At 43.7% G+C, this 23,492-nt stretch overlaps 2 protein-coding genes across 3 annotated transcripts; both read right to left on the reverse strand.

Annotated features, from left to right (window-relative positions):
- Positions 1 to 2,729: 2,729 nt before the first annotated feature.
- rbm14b (RNA binding motif protein 14b) lies at positions 2,730 to 8,669 on the reverse strand. 2 transcript variants are annotated; one of them, XM_034105867.1, is made up of 4 exons: positions 8,564 to 8,669; positions 6,322 to 6,674; positions 4,616 to 5,633; positions 2,730 to 4,330 (listed from the first exon to the last, which is right to left on the reverse strand). In XM_034105867.1, exons 2-4 carry the CDS (start codon positions 6,668 to 6,670, stop codon positions 3,937 to 3,939), a joined length of 1,761 nt encoding a protein of 586 aa, XP_033961758.1. In that variant the 5' UTR covers positions 6,671 to 6,674; positions 8,564 to 8,669; the 3' UTR covers positions 2,730 to 3,936. The 2 variants fall into 2 exon arrangements, with proteins under 2 accessions (XP_033961758.1, XP_033961757.1); XM_034105866.1 differs by having other exon boundaries at positions 4,616 to 5,654.
- Positions 8,670 to 9,289: 620 nt separating this feature from the next.
- ccs (copper chaperone for superoxide dismutase) lies at positions 9,290 to 17,328 on the reverse strand. The gene is made up of 8 exons (XM_034106311.2): positions 17,158 to 17,328; positions 16,855 to 16,927; positions 15,585 to 15,722; positions 14,425 to 14,599; positions 13,508 to 13,568; positions 13,062 to 13,139; positions 12,406 to 12,509; positions 9,290 to 11,994 (listed from the first exon to the last, which is right to left on the reverse strand). Exons 1-8 carry the CDS (start codon positions 17,290 to 17,292, stop codon positions 11,835 to 11,837), a joined length of 924 nt encoding a protein of 307 aa, XP_033962202.1. The 5' UTR covers positions 17,293 to 17,328; the 3' UTR covers positions 9,290 to 11,834.
- Between the last annotated feature and the right edge of the window lie 6,164 nt (positions 17,329 to 23,492).

Below are 23,492 nucleotides of genomic sequence, written 5' to 3' on the forward strand. Positions count from 1 at the left end.
GGGTACGCCCAGGCCTCTATGGTAACAAAGGAGGGTGGGAGGGTTGGGTCAGGTGGGTGGTTCTGGGAAGTTGAGTCCGAGCCAGAGCCACGAAACCCAGATCCAAGGTGGCGACGGCGGTGGCGGCGGAAAAAAAAAAAGCGCTGTGTGTATGAACGGCGGAGAGGAGAGGCGCATAGGGGACAGGAAGAGGGGGTGAGGAAAGGAAGGAGGGAGGGAAGGGGGTCGGGGTGAGGGCGGCGAATACGGCGGTGGAGAGGATTGACTAGCGGGCAGGGGAGGGGGAAGGGTTCGTCCGCATGTGCCAAGCCTCACCAATTAATAAAACCCACATGCACACATCCATTCTCACTGTTGTAAACTCTTATCATTTGTATTTTAAATATGATCCCTCAGTGTAAAGTAACTGAGTGGATTTAATCAAGTACTATACTAACCTTTTTATTAGATAATTGGTCTTTACTTGAGTATTTCAATTGTTCGCTACTGTGTAATTCTACTTTGCAGATTCGTATTAATGATATAATCAGCTCTTAAACCAGACTTTAGTTCCACCTGGAGTAAATCCACCAGCTGCCCTGCCGTACATAAAGTCATTCAGACTAGCTGCACCTTCACCAGCTCTGAGAACACTTTCATGCATCAATAATTATAATCATATATATTATTCTGAAATGGACCAATCTGCAGAATGAGTGCTTTTACTTTTGATGCTTTAAGTACATTTTAATGCCAACACTTTTCTACTTTTACATGAGTAACATTTGCAATGCAGGATTTGTACCTGTAACAGAGTATACCTACACTCTGGTACTTCTACTTTTACTTAAGTACAAGATCTGAGTACTTCTCCCACCTCTGCATGCCCTTTATTTAATAGTGAATGTACATTTCCTCTCTGTGGGACAAATAAAGGAAGTACAATTTCTGAACACACACACACTTTCACACTTCCCTTTATTCACTAGCTGGACAAAGGGCCATGATGCTAGGCAGGACTTCTGAAAGGGGTCCTAGCCTCACCCCGCCACCCCCCCCACCGATGACCCTGCCATTGCAGCAGAGGAGGATGAGTTACGGATTGGGAGGAAGGGGGAAGTGGTGATGGCGGAGGAGAGGAGGGTGAGGAAGTGTTTGGTCAAGGCACAGTCAAAGGAAGGGGCGGAAGGTGGGGGTAGAGGAGAGGTCAGTGCTTTAGAATTTTGGTTTCGTTTTTTTTTTGTGGTCATTTACCTTGGTGGTGAGGAGAGAGCGAACAAGTTCCCACTGCGGTGGCCTCGCACTAAAAGTCGTCCCCATGGCTCACGCCGCCACGCTCACACAGGTTTGCACGCTGGCCGCTCCACGTGGGCCGGTGACCTAATTCAGTTGAGATAGTTAGTTCAAAGCTGGACTTTCGCGGCGCTTTTAATTTCTTTTTGTTGTTGTTGTTGTTGTTGCGGCAGAGTTACAGATTATCACACATGCAGGTCTGAGAGTAGAGTGGACACAAGAGACACACGGAGGGGAGAAGTTGGTGCAGCAAGGAAGACACCAGACCAGACGCAAACACCCATCAACCCCAGAATCTGCTCCACAGATCAAAATGCACCCGGGCCATTCTATCTGTGTGCCTCTCCCCAGCGCTCAACCGTGTGCTCAATTGATAAAAAAATCGATTTAAAGCCAGAATTAAATTGGTCAAAGCAAACCCCTTTTCGTTTAAAATGTAGTTTGCACCCATTTTGAGAGGCTGGAGAGAGAAAGGAGCACCAACCCGCACTTACCCTGACCAAAGAAAGCAAAGCTGGGCCAGCATCTACACCCGAGTCCCCCCGGGGTCCCCAGTCAAATGGGTCTGGTGGTCATTTTACACAAGAAAAAACAGATAGTGGAGAAAAACAACATAAACAAGAAGGGGAAATGTCCAAACCCTTTGCTTTCTTTTACCACAGTAGTCAGCCAAACATTCTTTATTATAATAATGATTATAGTATACATATTCTCAATAAAAAGCATGCCGATTTTTTTATCTCTTTTACTATAAAAAAAAAAAGGCAAAATTAAAATACTTCTCTAAAAAAAAAGATACGGTCTCAAACATGGCAAACAAGACATTTCGCAAACCACATAATTCTACAAAGGATGCAACTGGTATGTGTTTGTGTATACAACACGGAAAGATTACACTGTGAGATGCAAAAAGTCACTTAACCACTAAAAAACACAGGGGTAGAGGGGAGGGGGGGGGGGGAACAGCGAGGCAGTAAGGTGATTCAGAGGGGATGTCTGTGTGTGCATCAGACCGCGGCAAATAGTAGTCGCAAAAAAGTGATTGTTTTAAGTGACTGTAGATCCAAAATGGGTGGGGTTCGCCCCTCGGGACAAGCTTGAGACTGCATAAAAAGGTATTTGCAAGTCAAGCCGTTGTTCCTGAGGCAGCAAACCCCACCTACCAGATCCAATAACCGGTTTAAAACAGGCACTACCATTTTTTTGCAATGACAATCTGCAGCAGGTCTGTTTTTTTGGAACAAAGTAGGACAGTGGGGGCAACTGGAAGACACTTCCCCCACCTCTCACGTCGTTGGTGCTATCACTGTTGTTCCTGCTTAAAACCAGTGGCTGATAATGAACCTGTGAGGCTCAGATTGTGGCTTTTTAAAAACCCTTATGATATGAAAGAAATCATATTCAGGAGTCCTAAAGCTTGTAGCCTTGTGAGCTCCATTTACCCCCCCCCCCCCCCCCCCCCCGTGAAATGATTAAAAAGCACTTAAAAAATAAGAGATCCCTCCATTTAATGCACTCAAAGCTTATAGGCACATAAGTGAGCTTGTCACATATCATGATTCCTATCAGAAGAGATCCTTTGTAAACAGCTCGTTCAGAAGTCAGGTGTTTTTTCCATTTACAATTCAGTCCACCCCATGTTGACTTAAAAACATGTAAAACTACACAAAAACATACACTATGTATTTAAAAAAAAAAGGCCTCTGGACACGTAGGAGGACTCAAAACTGAATATCTACAAAAGTCCCGCCCTCCCTTATCTGCTGACCGTGTGCCTTTATCGTGGAGCAGGAAGTAAAAATGCTGACTGGGTGAAAAGTGTGGAATATAATAGACTGCACTGAAATTCATTGTGAGAGGTAGGCAGCTGTCGTTAGAGAGAGATGAGGCAGTGTCTTCCAGTGTGGTAGTTAGAGCACAGGTGGGGAAAAGGGGTCGAGGAGAGATCCAAACATACAGTACGTATTATGTGTGCTTTACTTTGTTTTACTGCAAGGTGCAGTCGAAGCTGCTGCGTTTGTGCGCTGCAAGGTCAGGAGCCCGCACCAATCTCTCGTTCACACCACATCACATTCAAGACAAACACCCCTTCCCCGCATAACACGTCAACCTTGGTTCTCTTGGACACAATGCAATGCAACCAGAACACAATATGCGTTTCATCTACATTACAATTGATAAACTCTCCAACATAAGGCAAAAAAGGTTTCAAATTAGCTGCCCTGACTGATCATCTAGGCCTCAGGAGGATGGCGGATAAAAATGTATTTTATCGTAGATTTGGCCATAGAAAAATCATAACTGGGTTGCGGAAATAAAGGCATATGAAACGACCGACTGGGTCAGTCTAATACTGGCACAAGTGTGAGACTGGCACGATAAAAAAGTAAAACGGAGACGCACAAAGAATGCCCGTACCAAAGAGGAGAGCCTCCCTTTCATGGCTGCACTGTGTGTATGCAAACAGGACCAAGGTTAGTCCCTCGTAAAGCAGGTTAATAAACCCAGGAGCCCCCAGTTTCAAAGCCCACCCACACACTTCATCTCCCAGACTCACACAAACACACTCACACACATACAGCTGCTGTAAGGTGGTCAAGTTTGGGGAGCAGGAAGAGGGTTCGGGGCAAAGAGGGAGGGGTGGGGGCAGAGAGTTGTGTGCGACTATCGGAAGGGGGGCTCAGGCGTGTGAAGGGAGAGTTCGGGGCGGCGGAGGATGGCCTCCTTGCGCGTGGGCGGCGGCAACGGCGGCTCATACACCCTTGGCGCAGCCATGGCGGCTGCCATTGCCGAAGCTGAGGGGACCACTGGCCTGAGGGACTCCAGCGCAGCCACCGACTGGGCCGACATCGCCGTGACGCCAGGCATCCCCGACATCCCCGACATCCCCTGCATGCCCTGCATGCCCTGCATGCCCTGCATCCCCTGCATCGCCTGCATCGCCTGCATGCCCTGCATCCCCTGCATGCTTTGGAGGGCGGCCATGGCGCCCGGCGGAGGGTAGGCGTACTGGAACTGAGGATACTGCTGCAACTGCTGGTAGTACTCGGCATAGTACCTACGAGAGGGGAGGAGGGGGATACAGAGGGGCGGTGGGGAGAGCAGGGTTTAGGTGGGAAGAGGGACAGGATGAACGACACGGTGGAAGCAACAAGAGTGACAAAGCGGAAATAGCGGAAAAAGAAGACGGGAAATCCAGCATTAATCAAACAATAGAAATGAGCCTGCAAGGCCATGAAAGCACGACTAATAAAAGTGGACTCCTAGAGGTTGAACAGTATAGTAATAGTGTAACATCTCAGCTCTCTGGGAATGCTTTAGAGGTTGAAAGGTGATGTCCTACCTGGCCATGGGGTCCTCTGCAGCCTCGGCTGCCTCTTCTGCCGCGCGGCCAGCGGGCGTGGGGAGGAGGGGTCGCCGCGGCTTGGCTCTCTGGTAAATGAACGGCTTCATCACGGGGTCTGGCAGCAGAGACCTCCGTAGCGGACTGCGATCCCGCTCTCCCTTTGCTGCTGCAGCGGCCGCGGCAGCTGCCACCTGCTGCTGGTCGGCCATCACCTGCTGGCCCTGGGCGAAGTAGTGTGCCTGCCTGGCTGCCTCAAAGATGGCTGTTGGGTCCTGTAGGGCGCTGATGTGAGCGTAGGCTTGCCCAGCGCCACCGTAAATTGCTGGAGATACAGTATAGCCGGGGTTGACCCCGCCCGCTGAGGACATATCTAATCCATGAGCAGCAGTCAGATAGACGTGGGAGTTGGCCATGCTGGGGGTGTAAACTTGAGGTGAGTAACCGGCGGCGGCAGCAGCAACAGCCGCAGGACTCGCTGTCATCTGGCCGTAGATGTTGGGATTCATGGAGCTGTACATTTGGGTGGCGCCTGATTGTAGAGCTGCCTGATTGGCCACCTGTCCATAAAGCTGACTGGCGACATTGGCACCATACACCTGGCTGGCGAGGGCCCCGTACACAGCTGGGTTCACTGGGTTTCCATCGGTGCGTGTGCCAGTGGTGATCCCAGTGAGAGCAGCGTATGTGGGGTCAAAGGTGGAGGTGTTGTAGACTGAATTGTGCACGCTCTGCTGGACCTGCAGAGGCAGGCCGGCGGCGGCAGCAGCGGCGGCAGCCAGGACGGCCGCCTGACTCTGGTACTGCTCCAGAGAGGGCTTCCCCACGGGACACTCTCCAGCATAGTGGCCCTGCTTCCCACAGTTCACACAGGGGATCTTTCCTGTCGGGGCCTGCTTGCTGGGCTGGACCTTGGACAGCTCCACGGACAGCGGGCGGCCCTTAAACGATGTGCCGTGCAGGGCCTCGATGGCCTGGAGCGCGTCTTCCTTGTTTTCCATGTGGACAAAGGCATAGCCTGCGGAAGAGGAATGCCTGGCTGTCATTGAGCGCAGGGACAACAGTTAGGATCGAAGTGGCATTGCCACGGGCACTTACTTATTACTTCTACGAAGAAATGTGAATTACGCCAACCGGAAACCACCGTATCCATCTCTACAACAGGGATGCAGGAGTTTTGCACACTTTGACATGGTGAGACTTACAGCAGGACTCTAAATCTCTCTTTTTTACATTGTGTATTCTTGTGATGTATGTCTTTTCTACTGTAGATATTTATATATTTGCTGTTCATGTATATGTTCTTATGTGTATACTTTATTCCAGCTTTTAAATATTGTAATGCCTTAAAGGTGGGGTAGGTAAGTTTGAGGAACACTTTTTGTTATATTCCATGGAATGCTCTTAACATCCCGATAGCAATGAATATCTTAAGTGCTTTGACTAGTATGTTCAAATTCTAGCGCACTCGAGCTGGTTTCTCAGAAATTACCTACCCCACCTTTAACACAATGCGATGTAACAAAATACTTTCCCAATTTGTAATGAATTGAGTATTTATCTATCTTTCCATCTCATTAACTTTATAAATAAATATATACACAGATATAATCTCTTATCTGCCCCGTGTTAAACCTAACCCAACTTGAGAGATGCTACTGGCAGTACTTTCAAACTAATGAAATGTCACAAGGGTCTTCGCTCACCTTTAACTTTATCACACTCCAGAACTTTTCCAAACGTCTGGAACAGCTGCTGGAGATCCTCCGTGGTGCACATCCCGCTCAGATTACCCACAAACACCTTGGTGGAGTGTAACGGCCGTCCTCTCGACTCCTCCACAACCAAATTGCGTCCGCGAAACTCCCGGCCATTGAGCTCCCGGATGGCTCTGTCGGCGGAGCCCTCGCCCTGCAGGTGGACGAAGGCGAACTGTCGCAGTACGCTGCAGCTGACCACCTGGCCGTACGGTTCAAAGATGGCCGACAGCTCCTCCTGGGTGGTGTCCAACGCCAGGTTGCCCACGAAGAGCTTCACTGTGTTGCTCTTGTCCATGGCGCTGCAGAGGAACAAAGAGGGAGGACTGTGGTTAGAGATAACAGACAGGATTACTTAACACCAGGGGTGGAAGAAGTACTCAGAAGTAGAAGTACCAGAGTGTAGGAATACTCTGTTACGAGTAAAAATCCCGCATTCAAAATCCTAATTCAGTAAAAGTACAAAATGATCGGCATCATAATATACTTAAGTACCAAAATGACTCGTTATGCGTAATGCCTCATTCCATAATTCTACATTAAATTAGTCATTGTGTAAAGGTGGTAAAGGTGTTTTTATCTACTTTATATACTGCTGCCGGATATCTACACCTATAATTATATGTAAAGTATAATAATTTAATTAAATTAAATAATTGACGTTCTATTGAGCTAATGTGAATCTGTAAAGTAACCATATTCTGTAAAAAAGTACAATATTAGCTTCTAAATTGTAGTGGAATAAAAGGATTAAGTAGCATAAAATGGAAATGCTCAAGTAAAGTACCTAAATAAAATTGACTTGAGTAAATATACTTAGTTACTTCCCCCCTCTGCCTAACACTATACATTGAGCAAGAACAAAGCCACACCTATGGCTCGGTCTGAGGAGGAGATGGAAGTATAGGGGTGCAATTATCTAAATACAAGAGGGGGGGTTCGGCTGCACACGGGGAAATAGCTGACCCAGCTTTTCACTTTTTTTCAAGGTGCAAAGATTAAGCGCTAACTATTGCAGCGATTTAGTTGGAGGATAAGGACGCTCTGTGGATGAATGAGCAGCCAGATTACAAAATATTGCAAATTAAAAACCACACAGGCCTCACATTTGCGTGGGGGCCGGCCATAAAGTCAAACTAGGCAAATACAGAAGAGGAAGCAAGGGATACACATTGTAGATAAAAGATTGATCATTTCCATAGTTATCGTTGAGCAAAGGCTGCTTAAGAGAGGATCTCTTTGCAGATTGAGAAAGGTGTAATTACCAGAACTGCTATGATACACAAGAGACACCCAGGGAAAAGGAGCATTGTACAGTAATACCCTTAATTAACATGGCATTTATAGTGATGATCTTTGGGGGTTTGTGGAACAGAAAGGACTCTCTCGCTGCTTCTAAAATGTCAAACTAAGGAGTGTTTCTACAGGTTGGACAACACCTTTTTTACCTCCTCCAGAACAACCTTTATGGCAGGCTGTAAATCAAAGGGCAAAGAGGAACATGACACCAGAGAATGACATTTCTATTTTTTGGTGTAGCCTCCAGCCAGCTGCTGGGTGAACTACACCTACTGTACAGCTGCTGCTTAAGGAACATGTAAAGCAAGTTTTCTATACTGTAGTGTTACATATGGCTGCTGCATTAACACTGGGTTCATGGGAGGAATAACAAGGGGGGAAGCTGCTTTTCTGATGACGCAGCACGACGCTGAGTCAACACATTCTCACACTAGGGTCTTTTAAAAATTGCGAAAAACAAAAAAAATTGCGAAAAACGACAAGTTAAGTTGGTTAAACACAGCCTAAAATGTATTGTCCATGTGGATAACGTGAATGGCGACACAGGATGCGTAATGGCTATCCAGAAAAACACACTATAAAGGCAAAAAGAAGCATTAACACACACACATTTACTCTGAAAATACGCAACAATGTTAAACACATAACACCTGATACAACTGGCTCTCAATAAGCAAGCACATTTTTTTCCGCACAGGAATGGATACAGTGCAACACCGAGAGATTCCGTGCAACAACACGCACTACAATAGTCGTCTTATCTTTAGCATACCCGGCACAAACACCCGCGCATAATGACACATCGGGTTTATTAAGCTCCCATGCGGATCAGATAGAGAGAGTAAATACTGCAAGAAAAGAGGAGATTAAATAAAAGGATCTACCATCTTACCTAGGCGGTGCTGTGTTTCAAAATGGTAGCGCCTGCTTCCGTTTGCATGTCGGGCATTCTGCTGGAGAGGAGGGGGAGGGCTGCTGCTGCACCAGAGGATGCTCAATACCAGTAATAACACACAGTACACACAGACACAGTACACAGACAGTCTGAAGCAAGAGGTGGAAGAAGTACTCAGATATTAATTAGTAAAGGACCACCACACACTGTGCAATAACCCTGCCTGTAAAACGATGTGCAATAGACCTTCAATATACCTTTCTCTCAATTTATTTACAACCACTCTATCTTTTTATTTATATGGTCACTTTTTTATAAACATAGGCCTACTGATACTTTTTTTTGACAATGATTTGCTTTTTTACGTAGTTTTTTATTATTATTATTAATAATGTTGTATATTCATATTCATATTGTAAGTCTATTCTCTTGTCTTTGTCTGCAATTCACTTCTGCTGTTGTAATAATGTACTTTTGTACTTTTCGGGAAAAGTAAAAGAAGTAGAAGTACTTATTCATATTGGCCCATTTCAGAATATATATTACATGTATATATTGAAATTAGGGCTGTCAGTCTATTAAAATATTTAATCGCGATTAATCGCATGATTGTCCATAGTTAATCACGATTAATCGCACATTTTTTAACTGTTCTAAATGTACCTTAGAGGAATATTTTTCAAGTTTTTAATACTCTTATCAACATATGAGTGGACAAATATGCTTTATGCTAATGTTTATTATCATTTGAACAATGACCAATATTCTCATGAATATTAAACACAACAACCTCTGAACATTACAAATATTCGCCTCAATTCAACCTGGAACCTCTCTCATTCAACAATACAATACAGTGTGTGTGTGTGTGTGTGTGTGTGTGTGTGTGTGTGTGTGTGTGTGTGTGTGTGTGTGTGTGTGTGTGTGTGTGTGTGTGTGTGTGTGTGTGTGTGTGTGTGTGTGTGTGTGTGTGTGTGTGTGTGAGTGAGTGATGGATCGTTGGAGCTATGTGTAACTCAAGGCATATGCTCGAACGGGAGCTGCCTGGACGCTGCAATCATGTTGCGCGCACTATCCGTGCTGAGTGTGCTGACTGTTCGTACAATGTCCCGCTGTCTGCTTCCTGCATCAAGTCAAGTGCTCGGCGCAGTTGTTGGCGAAATGTCGCTCCTCTGTTTTCATTTAAACAGCTCCTTATATCCGTTAGCGCAGCTAGCTAGCACCAGATGCATATACACACCCTCCCGGTCCTCCAGATGGCTAGTCGGTGCCTGCCGGCGAGCGTGGAAGTGTGGTCTGCTGCAGGCAGGCAGCAGGAGCGGGGCTGTCAGCATTAGCTTGTAGATGGTATTTTAAACGTGATGCACTCTGAAACTACGGGGCGGCCGAGGACAAAAATACACATGCGTTAATCGCGTTAAAAATAATTAGTGGCGTTAATTTGTTTTTGCGTTAACGAGTTATTAACGCGTTCACTTGACAGCCCTAATTGAAATATAAAGTCCCTCAAAGTTGTACTTAGGTACTTGAGTAATGTCCTAAGTTACTTTACACCACTGTTTTAATCATCAAAAGCCACTAGAAGAACAAAGGCGGCCTTCTTTACAGCCATAGGGGTTCAGCTCCAATGAGAGTTTAAACAAAGAGCACATTTATCTGCTATGAAAAATATATATCATATTTGCTTAAGAGGACAGATCAAGTGCAAAAGTACTGCTAATGACACACAGCTTCAAGCAGGAAATGAGGAAAACAACACATTCACTTGTTCTAGCTTCTTAAATGTTCCAGTTTTTCTGATTTATATCACTTTCTTTGATTAACAGTTGGAGAAAAAACAGAGTTTTAAAGAAAATAGCACATTTCCACCATTTCCCAAAACGTATAGATTCAATTATTAATTGAAAATACTCCAGGCGTGAATCGATAATTTGAACAAACATTCAAGTTGTGTTCGCAGCCCTCAGACACAGATGGAAAAAGACACCAGCGAGTGGACATTTGGGGGAAATTCAATAAGCCTATTCATGCACCACCAGGACAAGGCAGATGCTCACTTTGCTAGAAGATCAATGCAAAACTGGCTACACACTCTCATATGGACAAAAGATTGGGCACACACACTGCCAATATTGATGTCTTCATCAAGAGTTAGCAGAAAACAAGTGGCCAGAGGTAGAGGTTTTACGTTATTATATTATACTTCAATCATCAAGACAATACAGCCGTTGATTTGAAGCCCATTGTCAGTTTCTCTGTAAGGTAATTGTACACTCAGTCTCCATGTTGTGAAGACAGCTGAGGGAACAGTCCTTCAAGGAAGCCCCCCCTCAAACTTGAACCCCCCCTCGACCTTTCACTCTCGGTGGAATTTGACTCTCTCTCTTTTAAATCTCTCATAGCCGAGTCACTCACACCACCTTATGGATTCAAAATGAACACCCCAATGGTGGACAAAAGTGAGGTCCAAATTCAGCTAACGGCGACACAGATCTCCACATTATTTACGTCTATCACACTCTTCTTGTGACCCTTCATGGATGGATTTCTTTAAGATGTCACATTGGGATCCATAACTTTGGGATTGTCAATGTTTAGGCTACAGTTACTACCAGGAGGGCCCATCATTGGATGTTTCCACCAATTGTCCTACATTGGAGGTTTGTATTTGGACTTTTCTGTAGCCTTTCTGGGTATTTTTTCAATGCATTCTCAATTAAAACACTAAGTGTTACTTAGGTTGAGAAAGTCTACATGACAGTGAATATACTAAATATTAGCATGACACCGCTTTGTAATCCCATTTGTGTGTTGATTTTCCTCTTAATAGTTACTCCTACTGTTTTTAGGAGGCGTATATAATTAAAGTAGACATTTTGAACGCCAGACTACAGCGCATTCATCCCAGCCAATACATCCAACGAGACAGTGATGTGACAAGTGTGTCAGAGGGGACTGGTTATACAAACATATTCACTGACATCGAGCTAATCAAAGGTGACTTTCACAAAGTCCCATGTGGATTTAATCCGTTTAGAATCCTCAGAGGACACAGACTGCGACCGCAGGAGGATTTGATTTTGACACAAAGAAAGAAATCATGAACCTAAGGCTTTTATCTTTGGTCGTCCGTCCAGCTCTGCGTAAAAGTACTCTTTGTTTTCCTCGCTTCAGCTTTACCCTCCGTCAGCCAATGTCCTCTGCATTTCTCTCCGATGTGACCTTACTGTCCACAGGTAGAGATATGATCGGTGTTTGTGTCTCAGGTTCAGAGGTGTGCAGCGGGGGTCTCTGTGCTGGCTTTGCTCCGGCCTTTCCCTGCGATGGGCCGGTCTCTCTCCTCCCACAGCGTCACCCCGTCACACGCACAAATCTGTTTTGCATTTTGGAAAAGACCTGCTGATCGGGCGATGATCCCACAGGCCAGTCTGCAGAGGAGAGACATCGAGGGAGTTTAAAAACCTGCTTCAAAAGGCCAGCAATTCCTTAAATACAGCTTTAAAGAATGCTCATCAATAATTAATAATAATTAGTCCCAACCTTGAAGCTAGTAGTTTAACAAAGCTATCCAATTTTGTTCAATTGAAATGCAGTTAGTACAAACTACCTTTCCTTAAATAATTAACTCAATCAAGTTTAAAGAAGCACAATTAAAAAGAATGTAACGAGTGCATCACGTATATTAAAACCGACTTATAACAATTTATACGCTTTCGACAATAACAATATTGAAAAGGAGTCCTGAAAATGCTTTAAGGAGCAAGTGCCCGGCTGAGGCTACTCCTCCCCCTTCACATCATTGCGTGCACGACCACGGGAAACCCCTGCTTTTGACCCACCTTTCCCCAGAGTTCCCGGTCTGTTTGGAGAGAGGGTGATCGCCCCGACCCAGGTCGTCCTCCCCCGCATCGACCACCAGCGACCGGCCAATCACATCCCACACCTGCAGCCAGCACCAAGGTGAAGAAGAGGTTAAAGATATGTCATCTGGTGTTGTTTAATGTGGATTTATGACAGGCTTAAGATGTTTTTAATAAAGCTTATAGTTAGGGCTGGCTCAGGCTTACATTAGCCCTTAGTTATGCTGCTATAGGCTTAGATAGCAGCATAACTAAGTGCGAGAGACTTTCACCTTAAGTTTTTCACCTCTCTTTTCCTATTTTTCTCTCCATCAATCTCTATGTTCATGTTCCATAAATGCCTGTTACTAACTCAGCATCCTGATTGTATTTTGATGGGTTTCTTTGCAAGCTTTTCCCTGTGCGCTGTGAGGGTCCAAGCGCAAAGGTAAACATATGCTGTGTAGACTGTGAACCCCTAAAACAGACATTTCATTTATATTTGGCTGTATAAATAAAATGTGACATCTTTGATTCCTAAAGCCCAATAAACTGTAGTTACAAGCCGTTATGCAAGTGCAATATATGTGTGTGTGTGTGTGTGTGTGTGTGTGTGTGTGTGTGTGTGTGTGTGTGTGTGTGTGTGTGTGTGTTACCTTTATCTGACTGTCCTCTTGTCTAAATGAAGCCCTGCCATCTGGTCCTGCGACAATATTTCCCAGATCACCGACATGCTGCGCGACAACGACACACATTGAATAAATAACACGAGGAGTACACAGCATGTGCGCCAGGGAACACTGCGGCAAACTTGTAGCTCTGTCACACATTTAATAGACAATTTAGCACCTGAACGGCTCAAGGGCTCCTGTGGGACATATTTGGCGAGTATCACATCATTTATTTGGCTTGTGTTGACATTTTATTGAATCCCAGGAGTGATTTTGTCAGAATTTATGGAGAAGAAGACTATTATTAACTTACTTCTTTTATAAATGTTCTGATAGAAAATGATCTACAGCATGGGGCAAGTAGTCTCCCAAAAAATGAACAAGCAGGAAGTTATTTGTATAGAGTTATAAAGATAAATATATGGATGTACCCTTTCAGAATCCCCTGGACCGCCGTGTTGTCTTCCAAAGGGGTCGTAGTGCTCTCCACAACTATAAAAACAGAAATGCATTATAATTAAATATAAGTTAACAAAACTTGTCTGCAGTGACATTTCACATGTGCTTTAGCTGTCAATGTCTCGATTGCTGTCGATTGTCCATCACTAATAATGACAAGACACTTCAAAATGGATCCTTCTTCAAATCTGTATTTTAGCCACACAAAAAACTCCAACAAAAACTTTAAAACTTGAGTTAGTTGTAGCGTTTGTGTTCTTGTGTGACTATGGTTCTTCAGAGGGTTATCGTGGACACACTAACGTCACGTAAAAAACACAAAAAAAACGAACTAATCCAGACAGCTGTATATGGTAACTCTCGTGATGTGTGAGGTAGAATTACTGTTGTTTTCTCAATGGAGTCTGGTGGCTATAGAGAGAGCACAGATAACAACTTCAGCTTCTCGTTCCAAAGGGCTGTGCAGGGGAGATAAGGCAGGGACACAGGAAAAAGAAATGTCTACCATCAGAGGGTCGGTATCCCAAGACAGTCAATATGTTGGAAGTGGCAATGTACTTAACCCCAAATCACTCCTGTAGCAATGTCTACGGTAAGTGTGTGTACGTCCCTTTGGATTACCATGTAATGTAGTGTAACATGATATTCTAAATATATAGGAAACATTAACTCATACATTTCTATTAAAATGTCTAAAATGTGTTTTTTTGCTGCCTCTGTCCACAGTCGCTCATTGCTTTGCTTCCTCTCTCTAAACTCCTGTCTGCTTCTCCAAAACGGGGGCGTAGGTGTTACACTGACTACGGATAAGTACCTCATACAGTGCCACTCGAAAACACTCGCACTATCCCCTTTAACCGGAGCAGCCTGTTCACCCACTCCCTGTTACCTGAGGCAGTCCTGGGTCAGGTCCCCCAGGGTGTGGACGTGGAGGCCGTGGGGTCCGGGCTCCAGCCCATCAATGGTCCCATCGATGAGGCACCGCTGCTCCGACAGCTGCAGGAAGCGCACCACCCCCTGGATCCTCCCCCCGCCCGCCAGCATGGCCACCGCTGAACCCAGGTCTGTCAGAAACACACAGACGTAATGAACAATTTGCACGATTAAAAAAAGTACTTTATAATCCAATTTTAAACTTAGCAATTGTAATAAACATGTTATATATTGTGGTACAACGAGCACATTTTTACTTTGACTTCCTATATTTGTTATAAATGTCTTTTTTTTCAATTCTATATCTTTTACATTTGACCTATAATGTACTTAAGGCTCCCTGTGGGTTTGAGAGACCCAGACTGAGGGATTTTGGCTATAAAACACAGATGAAAACAATGCTGGTTTTAGTTTGTTAGACTTCAAAGATGCACACAATGGGTTTTGATGAGACCAAACAAAAGTACTGTGCAAAGCGGCTCAGGAAAAAATCCCTCCGGATTGTAAAAGACCCCCGTCACCCCAGCCACAAACTGTTCTGTCTGCTGCCGTCTGGCAGGCGGTACCGCAGCATCCGGACTAAAACAACCAGACTCAGGGACAGTTTCATCCCACAGGCAATAAGACTGTTAAACACCTGAACTCTTGAAACAACATCCATAGCATTCATCTGCTACTTAGTAATTATTTATCTATTTATCTAATATATAATTCCAATAGCTTGCATATAGACTCTTATTGCACTATTTCACTTTCTTAAACTATTTTTCTTTTTGTATTTACTATTGACTTGCACTATATTTGTCTGTTTATCTGTTATTGTGTTGCACTGTTGGAGAAGCCTGTGACCTAAGATTTTCATCGGCATAACTACACTGTAGCTATGTTCATATGACAAAATAAAGAACCTTGAAGATGTATCCTGACACACACTTTTCTGTTTATGTGTATGTATATGGTTTGACTTTTTTCACCTACCTTGTCTACAATTGATTAAGAAAAAGATGAAATTCATCATGCCAAATCTAAGCTGGAACATTTACAACACATGTATTGTACTGTATAAAGGTATGGCGGTTTGATTCCCAGCCGTACTCCGGTCCTGCAGTTTCTCACCTTGCTCTGATCCTCCCATGCCTTTCAGCACGGCTCTGCGTCCGGTGCTCTCGATCAGAGCCTGCACCTCTGCAGTGGTGAGAGTGGAATCCACCAACACCTCCTCCTTACCCACATCCACACAGACAGACGTCACTCCTGCAAACACAATCATAGCAGTGATACATTATCCTCTGATATATATATAACATATCAAAAGACAGAGAAATTACAAAAACTATATAAATATTAAAGAGAATAGTCCAAGCCACTCATCAAGCAACATGACAAACATTATCTGAAATGTGAGGCTGCTTTTCTGCCTTATATAATAATAACATAATAATAATAACATAAATCGAAAGCCTTTTCTATTTTATCCCGTAGTTTCTCTTCCTGTCGGTTGCACTGAAGTCAACATTGGATTTCTGGGAGAAAGATCTGAAACATTTGGTAAAAGTTAAAAAGGTGTTATGCTGATTTCCAGGATGATTTCCCTAGCTGCTCAAGCCGCTCTAGATCATAATCCATCCATCTTCTCCCGCTTATCCATGGTCGGGTCGCGGGGGTAGCAGTTCCAGCAGAGAGCCCCAAACGTTCCTTTCCCTGGCCACATCAACCAGCTCTGACTGGTTGATGTGGCGCTCCCAAGGCGCTCCCAAGGCGCTCCCAGGCCAGCGAAGAGATATAACCCCTCCACCTGGTCCTACACCATAAACCCAAGTGGATATTCATTCATAAAATAAGAAACATTATTGTGCATGTGTCTTGCATTTAATACTTGCCTGTAGACATATGGCATCTCCAGCTGATTTGCTGTGCACAAAATGTGTCTACGTAACACAAGATTGGGATTCAATTCGGATTACAAAATGTGAAGTGTAACAATTGAAAGTTATCACTGACTATGACTTGTTCCAAGTTACACAGTTCTTTTGAGGTAACTTCCTATGAAGGTGTTAGGGACTTGTAAAGGTGGAATATGTTACTTGTAGATTTAGGCGCCAGTGTAAAGCTCTTTACTTGCTAGAAAGGGTTCTATATAGAGAATTGTGCTTTGCTGAGTAATAAGACATACTTTGCACTGGAAGCATGAATAAAGTCCAACAGCCATAAACTAGTGACAGATAAAAGCTCTCTGACGTGCTTTGTTATGGTCATTATTTGTACTATTTCAGATATACCGTTTCAAAGAGCTGTCAGTTCCAGATGACTAAGAGCAGTTACCGTACAAAGAGCTGTTTCAGAGGATGCATACATTAATAACGTAGACCTTTGAATGCTTTGATACCTGGTTTTCCCTCCAGAGCAGCTCTGACTTTAACTGCGCAGCTCTCACATGTCATCTGCACTGCAAACTCCAGCTGAGGAAGAAACATAATAATGAAACACCTGTTATACAGCTAATAATATAAGGATAATGTACAATCCGTGACAGCAGTGTATACATAGCTCGTTATATAACACAGCAGTTTCAGCAGTTAGAACACGCAACAGCAGCTGAACAAGGCATGTTTTTGTCTCGAATGTATTATTTTTACGGGTATTTTATTGTAATACAGACTTAAAATATGATTAAGAATTGCTGTCTAACCTTGGTTGGTCCCACAGAGTCCATTTTGGCACTGCACGTCGCTGCCTGGGCAATGAAAACCGAATTAAATAGTAAACTTCCCACTTTTCTCGAAACGGAAGCGAACCAGCTGGAGCTGCTGATGGGCGCCGCCATGTTGGTGAGGTCACGTTGACGTCACAGCACGTTACCGCCGCCACGCGCCCACTACGTGCAACCGCAGCTGCAACCATCAGTTTTTACTTTTGTAGAAGAATAATTACTTTATCATGTTTTTATTCCCTATAAACAATGATATGGATAACTTCTCATATAATGTCACAGAATATTTCGTTTTTCATATACTAATATCATTATGTATTGTCATATCGTGCATTTTTTGAGAACTTGTAATAGTTCAATTAAACGGAAAGGTATGTGAACAATTTAGTAAATAACATGTCTTAAAAATCATAGCACAAGGCCATAGTTGAAACATTTCTGCTTATGTATTCCACCAACGTTTCAAATTTCGGAAAGATTGCTTTTATGCAACCGTGAAACAAAAAGTAATCAATGGCTGCCTTTAGATTGTGCCAGTAAGAAAATGAAAATCAGTTATGTAGGCTAATAAAAGGGCAGAATAATGCAAAGTATACAATGAGACAAACGGCAAGGACGAACAGCATATGCGATCGGTTTTTCAGAAGATTGTAGTGTATGAATTCAATTCAATTCAAAACCTTTATTTATCCAGGTAAAATCCCATTGAGATCAATGATCTCTTTTTCAAAGGAGACCTGCAGCAGTAACAAAAGAACAACATACAGCAAAATGTACAGGGATTACAATTTACATATTTAACCACATGTACAGGTACCAACAGCATCTGATTTTGTAGCATCCAACCGAGCTTTAAAAACATGTAGTGGTACTATCTTGGTAATTTTCCATTCTTTTTGCAGACTGTTCCATGTTAGTGGAGCTGCACATCTAAAAGCTTTCTTCCCTAAGACAGTCCTAGCACTTGGCACATTTAATAAAACCACAGCATGCGATCTCAGGCAATAAGTACTTTCAATTCGCAGAGAGATCAGGGAGCAGATATAAGATGGTAGTTTATCCAACATGGCTTTGGAAATGAAAAAGTACCAGTGACTGAGCCTCCGTACAGTAAGTGATGGCAAAACCGCCTTGGTATACAGGGTACAGTGATGCGTAAGTGCTTTACAATTTGTCAAAAATCTCAGTGCACTGTGATACGCAGCATCTAACTTGCTCAGGTAATTGGCAGGTGCATTCATATAGACCAGATCCCCATAGTCCAGCACACGTCAAAGGTCACAGAGCCTTTTCCTGGCCTCAAGCGAGAAACAGGACTTGTTTCTGAAAAAGAACCCTAGCCTAACCCTCAGCTTTTTAAGAAGATTATTTACATGACATTTAAAAGTGAGAAAATCATCAAGCCAAGGTATTTGTAACAGGTAACTACTTCAAGTTGTATTCCTTGCGTAGTCACAATATCCAAAGCAGTCTCCGGTGTATTTTTAGCTTTAGCTTTAGAAAAGAGCATTACCTTGGTTTTATCCACATTTAAAAGAAGCTTAAGCTCAGAGAGCTGAGCCTGAATAATGTTAAAAACAGCCTGTAATTTAACAACAGCCTCGTTAATCGAGGGACCTGCACAGTACATAACGGTATCGTCCGCATAAATATGTAAGGTTGCTCCTTCGACATTTTCACCTAAACTATTAATATAGATAGAGAATAAAAGTGGACCTAAAACAGAACCTTGAGGTACACCATTAGTGATGTTTAACCACTCAGAAGACAGTCCATCAAAATGAACACATTGGGACCTTTCAGAGAGGTAGTTCACAAACCACCCCACTGCAAGGCTGGATATGCCAATACTGACCAGCCTCTGCTTCAAAATGCGATGATCGACAGTATCAAAAGCTTTGGATAGGTCAACAAATAGAGCTGCACAACTCTGCTTATTATCTAAAATAGTAGTAATGTCATTTACCACTTTCATTGTGGCAGTGATGGTGCTGTGTTTCTTTCTGAAGCCTGACTGATGTTTAGACAGGATGTCATTTGTACATAAAAACTCCTTTACCTGTTCACTCACTAGGCGTTCAAGAACCTTAGCCAGAACTGACAATTTAGAGATGGGTCTATAATTGTTTAATAAGGTGGCCTCCCCTCCTTTTAGTAGTGGCAGGACATAAGCTGACTTACATACTTTTGGGATTTTGTTCATGCTGAGGGAGAGGTTAAAAAGAGTAGTAAGAGGTGGAGCAATAAAATCTGCAGCTATCTTTAAAAAGAAAGGTTCTACGTTGTCCGGACCAGCCGGCTTTTTAGGATCTAGCTTGGTTAAGACTTCACGAACAACATCAACAGTAAAAGGAGTAAAACTGAAAGGGTTTTCCAGACCACTTTGTTCTGAGTCACCGACTGTGGTGTTCACAGAAGCAGAATTAGAAACAGAATGAAACAGAGAGCCACAGGCCACAAAATGCTCATTAAAACAATTTAACATAGTAGCCCTGTCCGATATAGTGCCAGATGCTGTAGCGGTAGCTCATTACGGATATCACCGGTGGATATCGATTTTATGGCTTTCCAGAATTTTGTTCAGGTTCTTTGTGGTAACTGACAGATAATACTTAGATTTAGCACTTTTGAAATGTGAAGTGAAGCTATTTCTTAGCTGCCTAAAACGCAGCCATTCTACCTCTGAGCCTGATTTCCTATCCTTTGCCCAGGCCTTGTTTCTCTCATGTAGGAGACTAGATAATTCAGCAGAAAACCAAGGATTGTCTCGTCCCTTCACTCTAAATGTACGCAGGGGTGCATGTCTATCTATAATTTCCATAAAACCAAGATAAAAATAAGAACATGCAGTCTCAACATCAGCACACAAATCGATTTTTCCCCAATCAAACCCAAACAGATCATGTACAAATGAAAAAACCATAATGAAGGTTGCGAGCAGTAAAAGTGATTTCTTGCCTCATTATGTGCTGGCCTCAGGGGCGGATCTACCAGGGTGGCATGGGGTGGCAACTGCCACCCTGAAAAATAGCCTTGCCACCCCAGCTACCACCCCAGTTGGCATCTTTGTTTTGGAAGAAAAGTTGTGGCTCATCGGACATTTATGAGAGAAAATCTCTAATGTCCGAGTGCAAGTGAATGCAGCACAAGACGCAAGTCTTGTAACCCCTCCCCTGGCCCTGGCACGAGCTTGGAAATATGATTGGCGGCGATTTCATTTGAACGGGGGGACGGCGTACAACGAGAAGCATTCGGACTCAAGTAGACGGAAGGAATTAGCTATTTGCGGTCTTCAATGACAGAGAAGAGACTGTCAAGTTTGGCTGTACTCAGCATTGAATCAAAACGCACTAAAGCTGTTGATCTTAATCAGTTTGTGAGGCGTTTTGCTGAACAAAATGGTAATCGCCGCATTCAGCTGTAATAGGCATGCCAACGTGATGCTCTGCTCATGGATGACTCGATGAGCATAACAAACTGTTAAGATGATGACCTTGTATGTGTGTATTTTTTTTATTTTAGTCCAGCAGATATGTGACATATCTGAAAGAATTGTGCTTTTGATGATAAAAACATGAACTTTGGCACACTGTTAGAGCATGCCCTAAGGAAGATTTTTGGCTATAAGGCAGCATATTTGTCCATTGGTTGTTATTTTACCAGTAGCTTAGGATCTAGACCTCCTAGGATATTGATTCTGGTGGCTAATCCTACATTTTCAAGGATGAGGAATGCAGTGGTACTATTTACAACATGCTAGAATGTAGCTAAATCCATGTATCTGGTATTCAGGGAACAAAATACACAGTAAAACCATTAACATATTTATTATGGTGAAGTAATACATGTTACATAATATATATGTAATATTACAGGTTTTCAACTAAATGCAGAGTTAGTCCTGAAAACACAGTCCCCCACAGTAGCAAGGGCAGTGCACTGAATTGCTGCCTTGACACATTTGAAAATTGTCCACTGCAGCCTTTTTTGCATCCAGTCACCTGGGGATGGGAGTTCAGGGGCTGCAAACATCATCTGTCCCCAGCAGTGACCAGCTTGGAAGGCAGCTGTCTTTGTGTGCTGAATCAATGCTGCTTATGTTGGGGGGAGTACTTCAATTGTTATCTTTCTGGGTGAAGAGCTGCTTGCGTGCTTGATTGACTGACTCCTGGCTGCTAGTGCGGTCATACAATACCAGAGAGCACTGTCACACTCACTTCTCTACTTCCCCTCTTCTACGACCAGGTCAAATCTGTGGCCATGATTCGTCATTCCATGGATGTGGTAAGGCAGGCATTGGAGATTCTGAATCCTGGTCGGATACCAATCATTACTCTGGATCGACCTCTATACGCTGTGGCAAAAGAAACCCAGTGGAGCTGGCCAGCAACTCACAGAGAAGATCATTATTGTGATGTTTGTTGGGTTTCACATTGAAATGGCAGCACTCAAGTACTTGGCAACCTCCTGGAGGGGTAGCGGGTGGACAAGAGCAGTGTCATGTCCCCAGTTCCACTTCTGGTCTATCATCCTGTAGCTGGAAATAGAGTTGATGATCTATGTGCGATCAATAAGAGAGGCTGACTTCCTACTCTATATAAATGACCAAGATTGTGTCTTGGTTCCTTGCTCTGGGACACACCCACTATGCCGGATGGACACCAGTCCACTTGCGTGACATGATTGTGCTAAAAGATAACCATCCTGATGTCCATGGGCAGTTTCTGAAAGGAAAGGCTGTGAAGAAGACGACATGCAGCTTTTCTGCTATTGCCATTGACCAAGCCCACGCGCAGAACAATGCCTCTGTGAAAGGTGATAGTGATGCTGTAGGCCTGACAGAGAACCCTGCAGCTCTGCAACGATGGGTGCCGTCTGGCCCCGAGATGGCTCGTGTGGTTGGAGAGTTTGAGGCCTCCACTGAGAAGAGAAAAAAGACTGACACCCGGCACCATGAGCTGACCAAACATACACAAATGGCATTTGCACGAGATGTTAAAGCACTAACTGGTGCTATAGAAGACATGGGCAATCCATGCTGTGAAGAGAGCATTGTGGATCTTCTTGTACTGGATACTAGAGGTCTTGCAGATGCAGCAGTCATTGACACTCTGAACCAGATTGAGAAACTTGGACAGGACCAGTATGACACCTACAGTGGAGGAAATAAGTATTTGATCCCTTGCCGATATTTTTTATTCACCCACTTACAAATAAATGAACAGTCCATAATTGTAATGGTAGGTTTATTTTAACAGTGAGGGTAAGAATATAAAAAAGAAAATCCAGAACATTACATTATATAAAAGAGAAAAATGTATTTGCATTTAACTGTGGGAAATAAGTATTTGATCCCCTTGCAAAAAAAAAAAATTCTGGCTCCCACAGACCGGTTACATAAGTCCTCTTCCTTTAAGAAAGTACTCCTAATATCAACTTGTTATCTGTATAAAAGACTCCTGTCCACAGAATCAATAAATCAGATTCTAACCTCTCCACCGTGGGCAAGACCAAAGAGCTGTCTAAGTACCTCAGGGACATGATTGTAGACCTGCACAAGGTTGGGATTGGCTACAAGACCATCAGAAAGCAGCTTGGGGAGAAGGAGACTGTTGGTGCGATTATTCGGAGATGAAAAAAATAAAATGGGCATCAATCAACAATCAATCGCTCCACACAAGATCTCGCCCCGTGGGGTATTGATGATCATGAGAAAGGTGAGGTATCAGCCAAGAACTACACAGGAGGAACTTGTTAATGATTTCAAGGAAGCAGGGACCACAGTCACCAAGAAAACTATTGGTAACACACTTACTACACCATAATGGATAAAATCCTGCAGCGCCTGAAGGCCCCATGCTCAAGAAGACTCCTGAAAGGCCACCATCATTGTCACAAATGGGCAAGCTGAGAACTGGCACCAAGTCAGATTGGTGGGCTGTTTGGAGGACCTGATTTCTTTACAAGAGAATGCATCTCACCGCACAGTACAAGTCATCATCCTTGATGGGGCTGCTCTTGTGAACATGCTACGACCTGGTGCTGCTAAGACGTTTTTTGATTATGTGCAGAGCAAGAGAGGGAAGGGAGTTCATAGACACGTTGAGCCATCCAGTGTCATTCCTGGAAACTGGCCAGAGTTTCTGCGCATTGAAGACAAGAAGGCTTAACTGTTCTCCTTCCTGGCAACCAGTGTGACAGCCCTCAACACTGGCAAACATATCATCAGTATTTGCACCATGCACACATGAGGAGGATAACCACATCATACTGCACCTAGGAGGTGCTGTGAAGGAAGGGTATAGCAAGGTGTC

Source organism: Pseudochaenichthys georgianus, chromosome 18 (genome assembly GCF_902827115.2).
Source record: "Pseudochaenichthys georgianus chromosome 18, fPseGeo1.2, whole genome shotgun sequence".
Taxonomy (NCBI): domain Eukaryota; kingdom Metazoa; phylum Chordata; class Actinopteri; order Perciformes; family Channichthyidae; genus Pseudochaenichthys; species Pseudochaenichthys georgianus.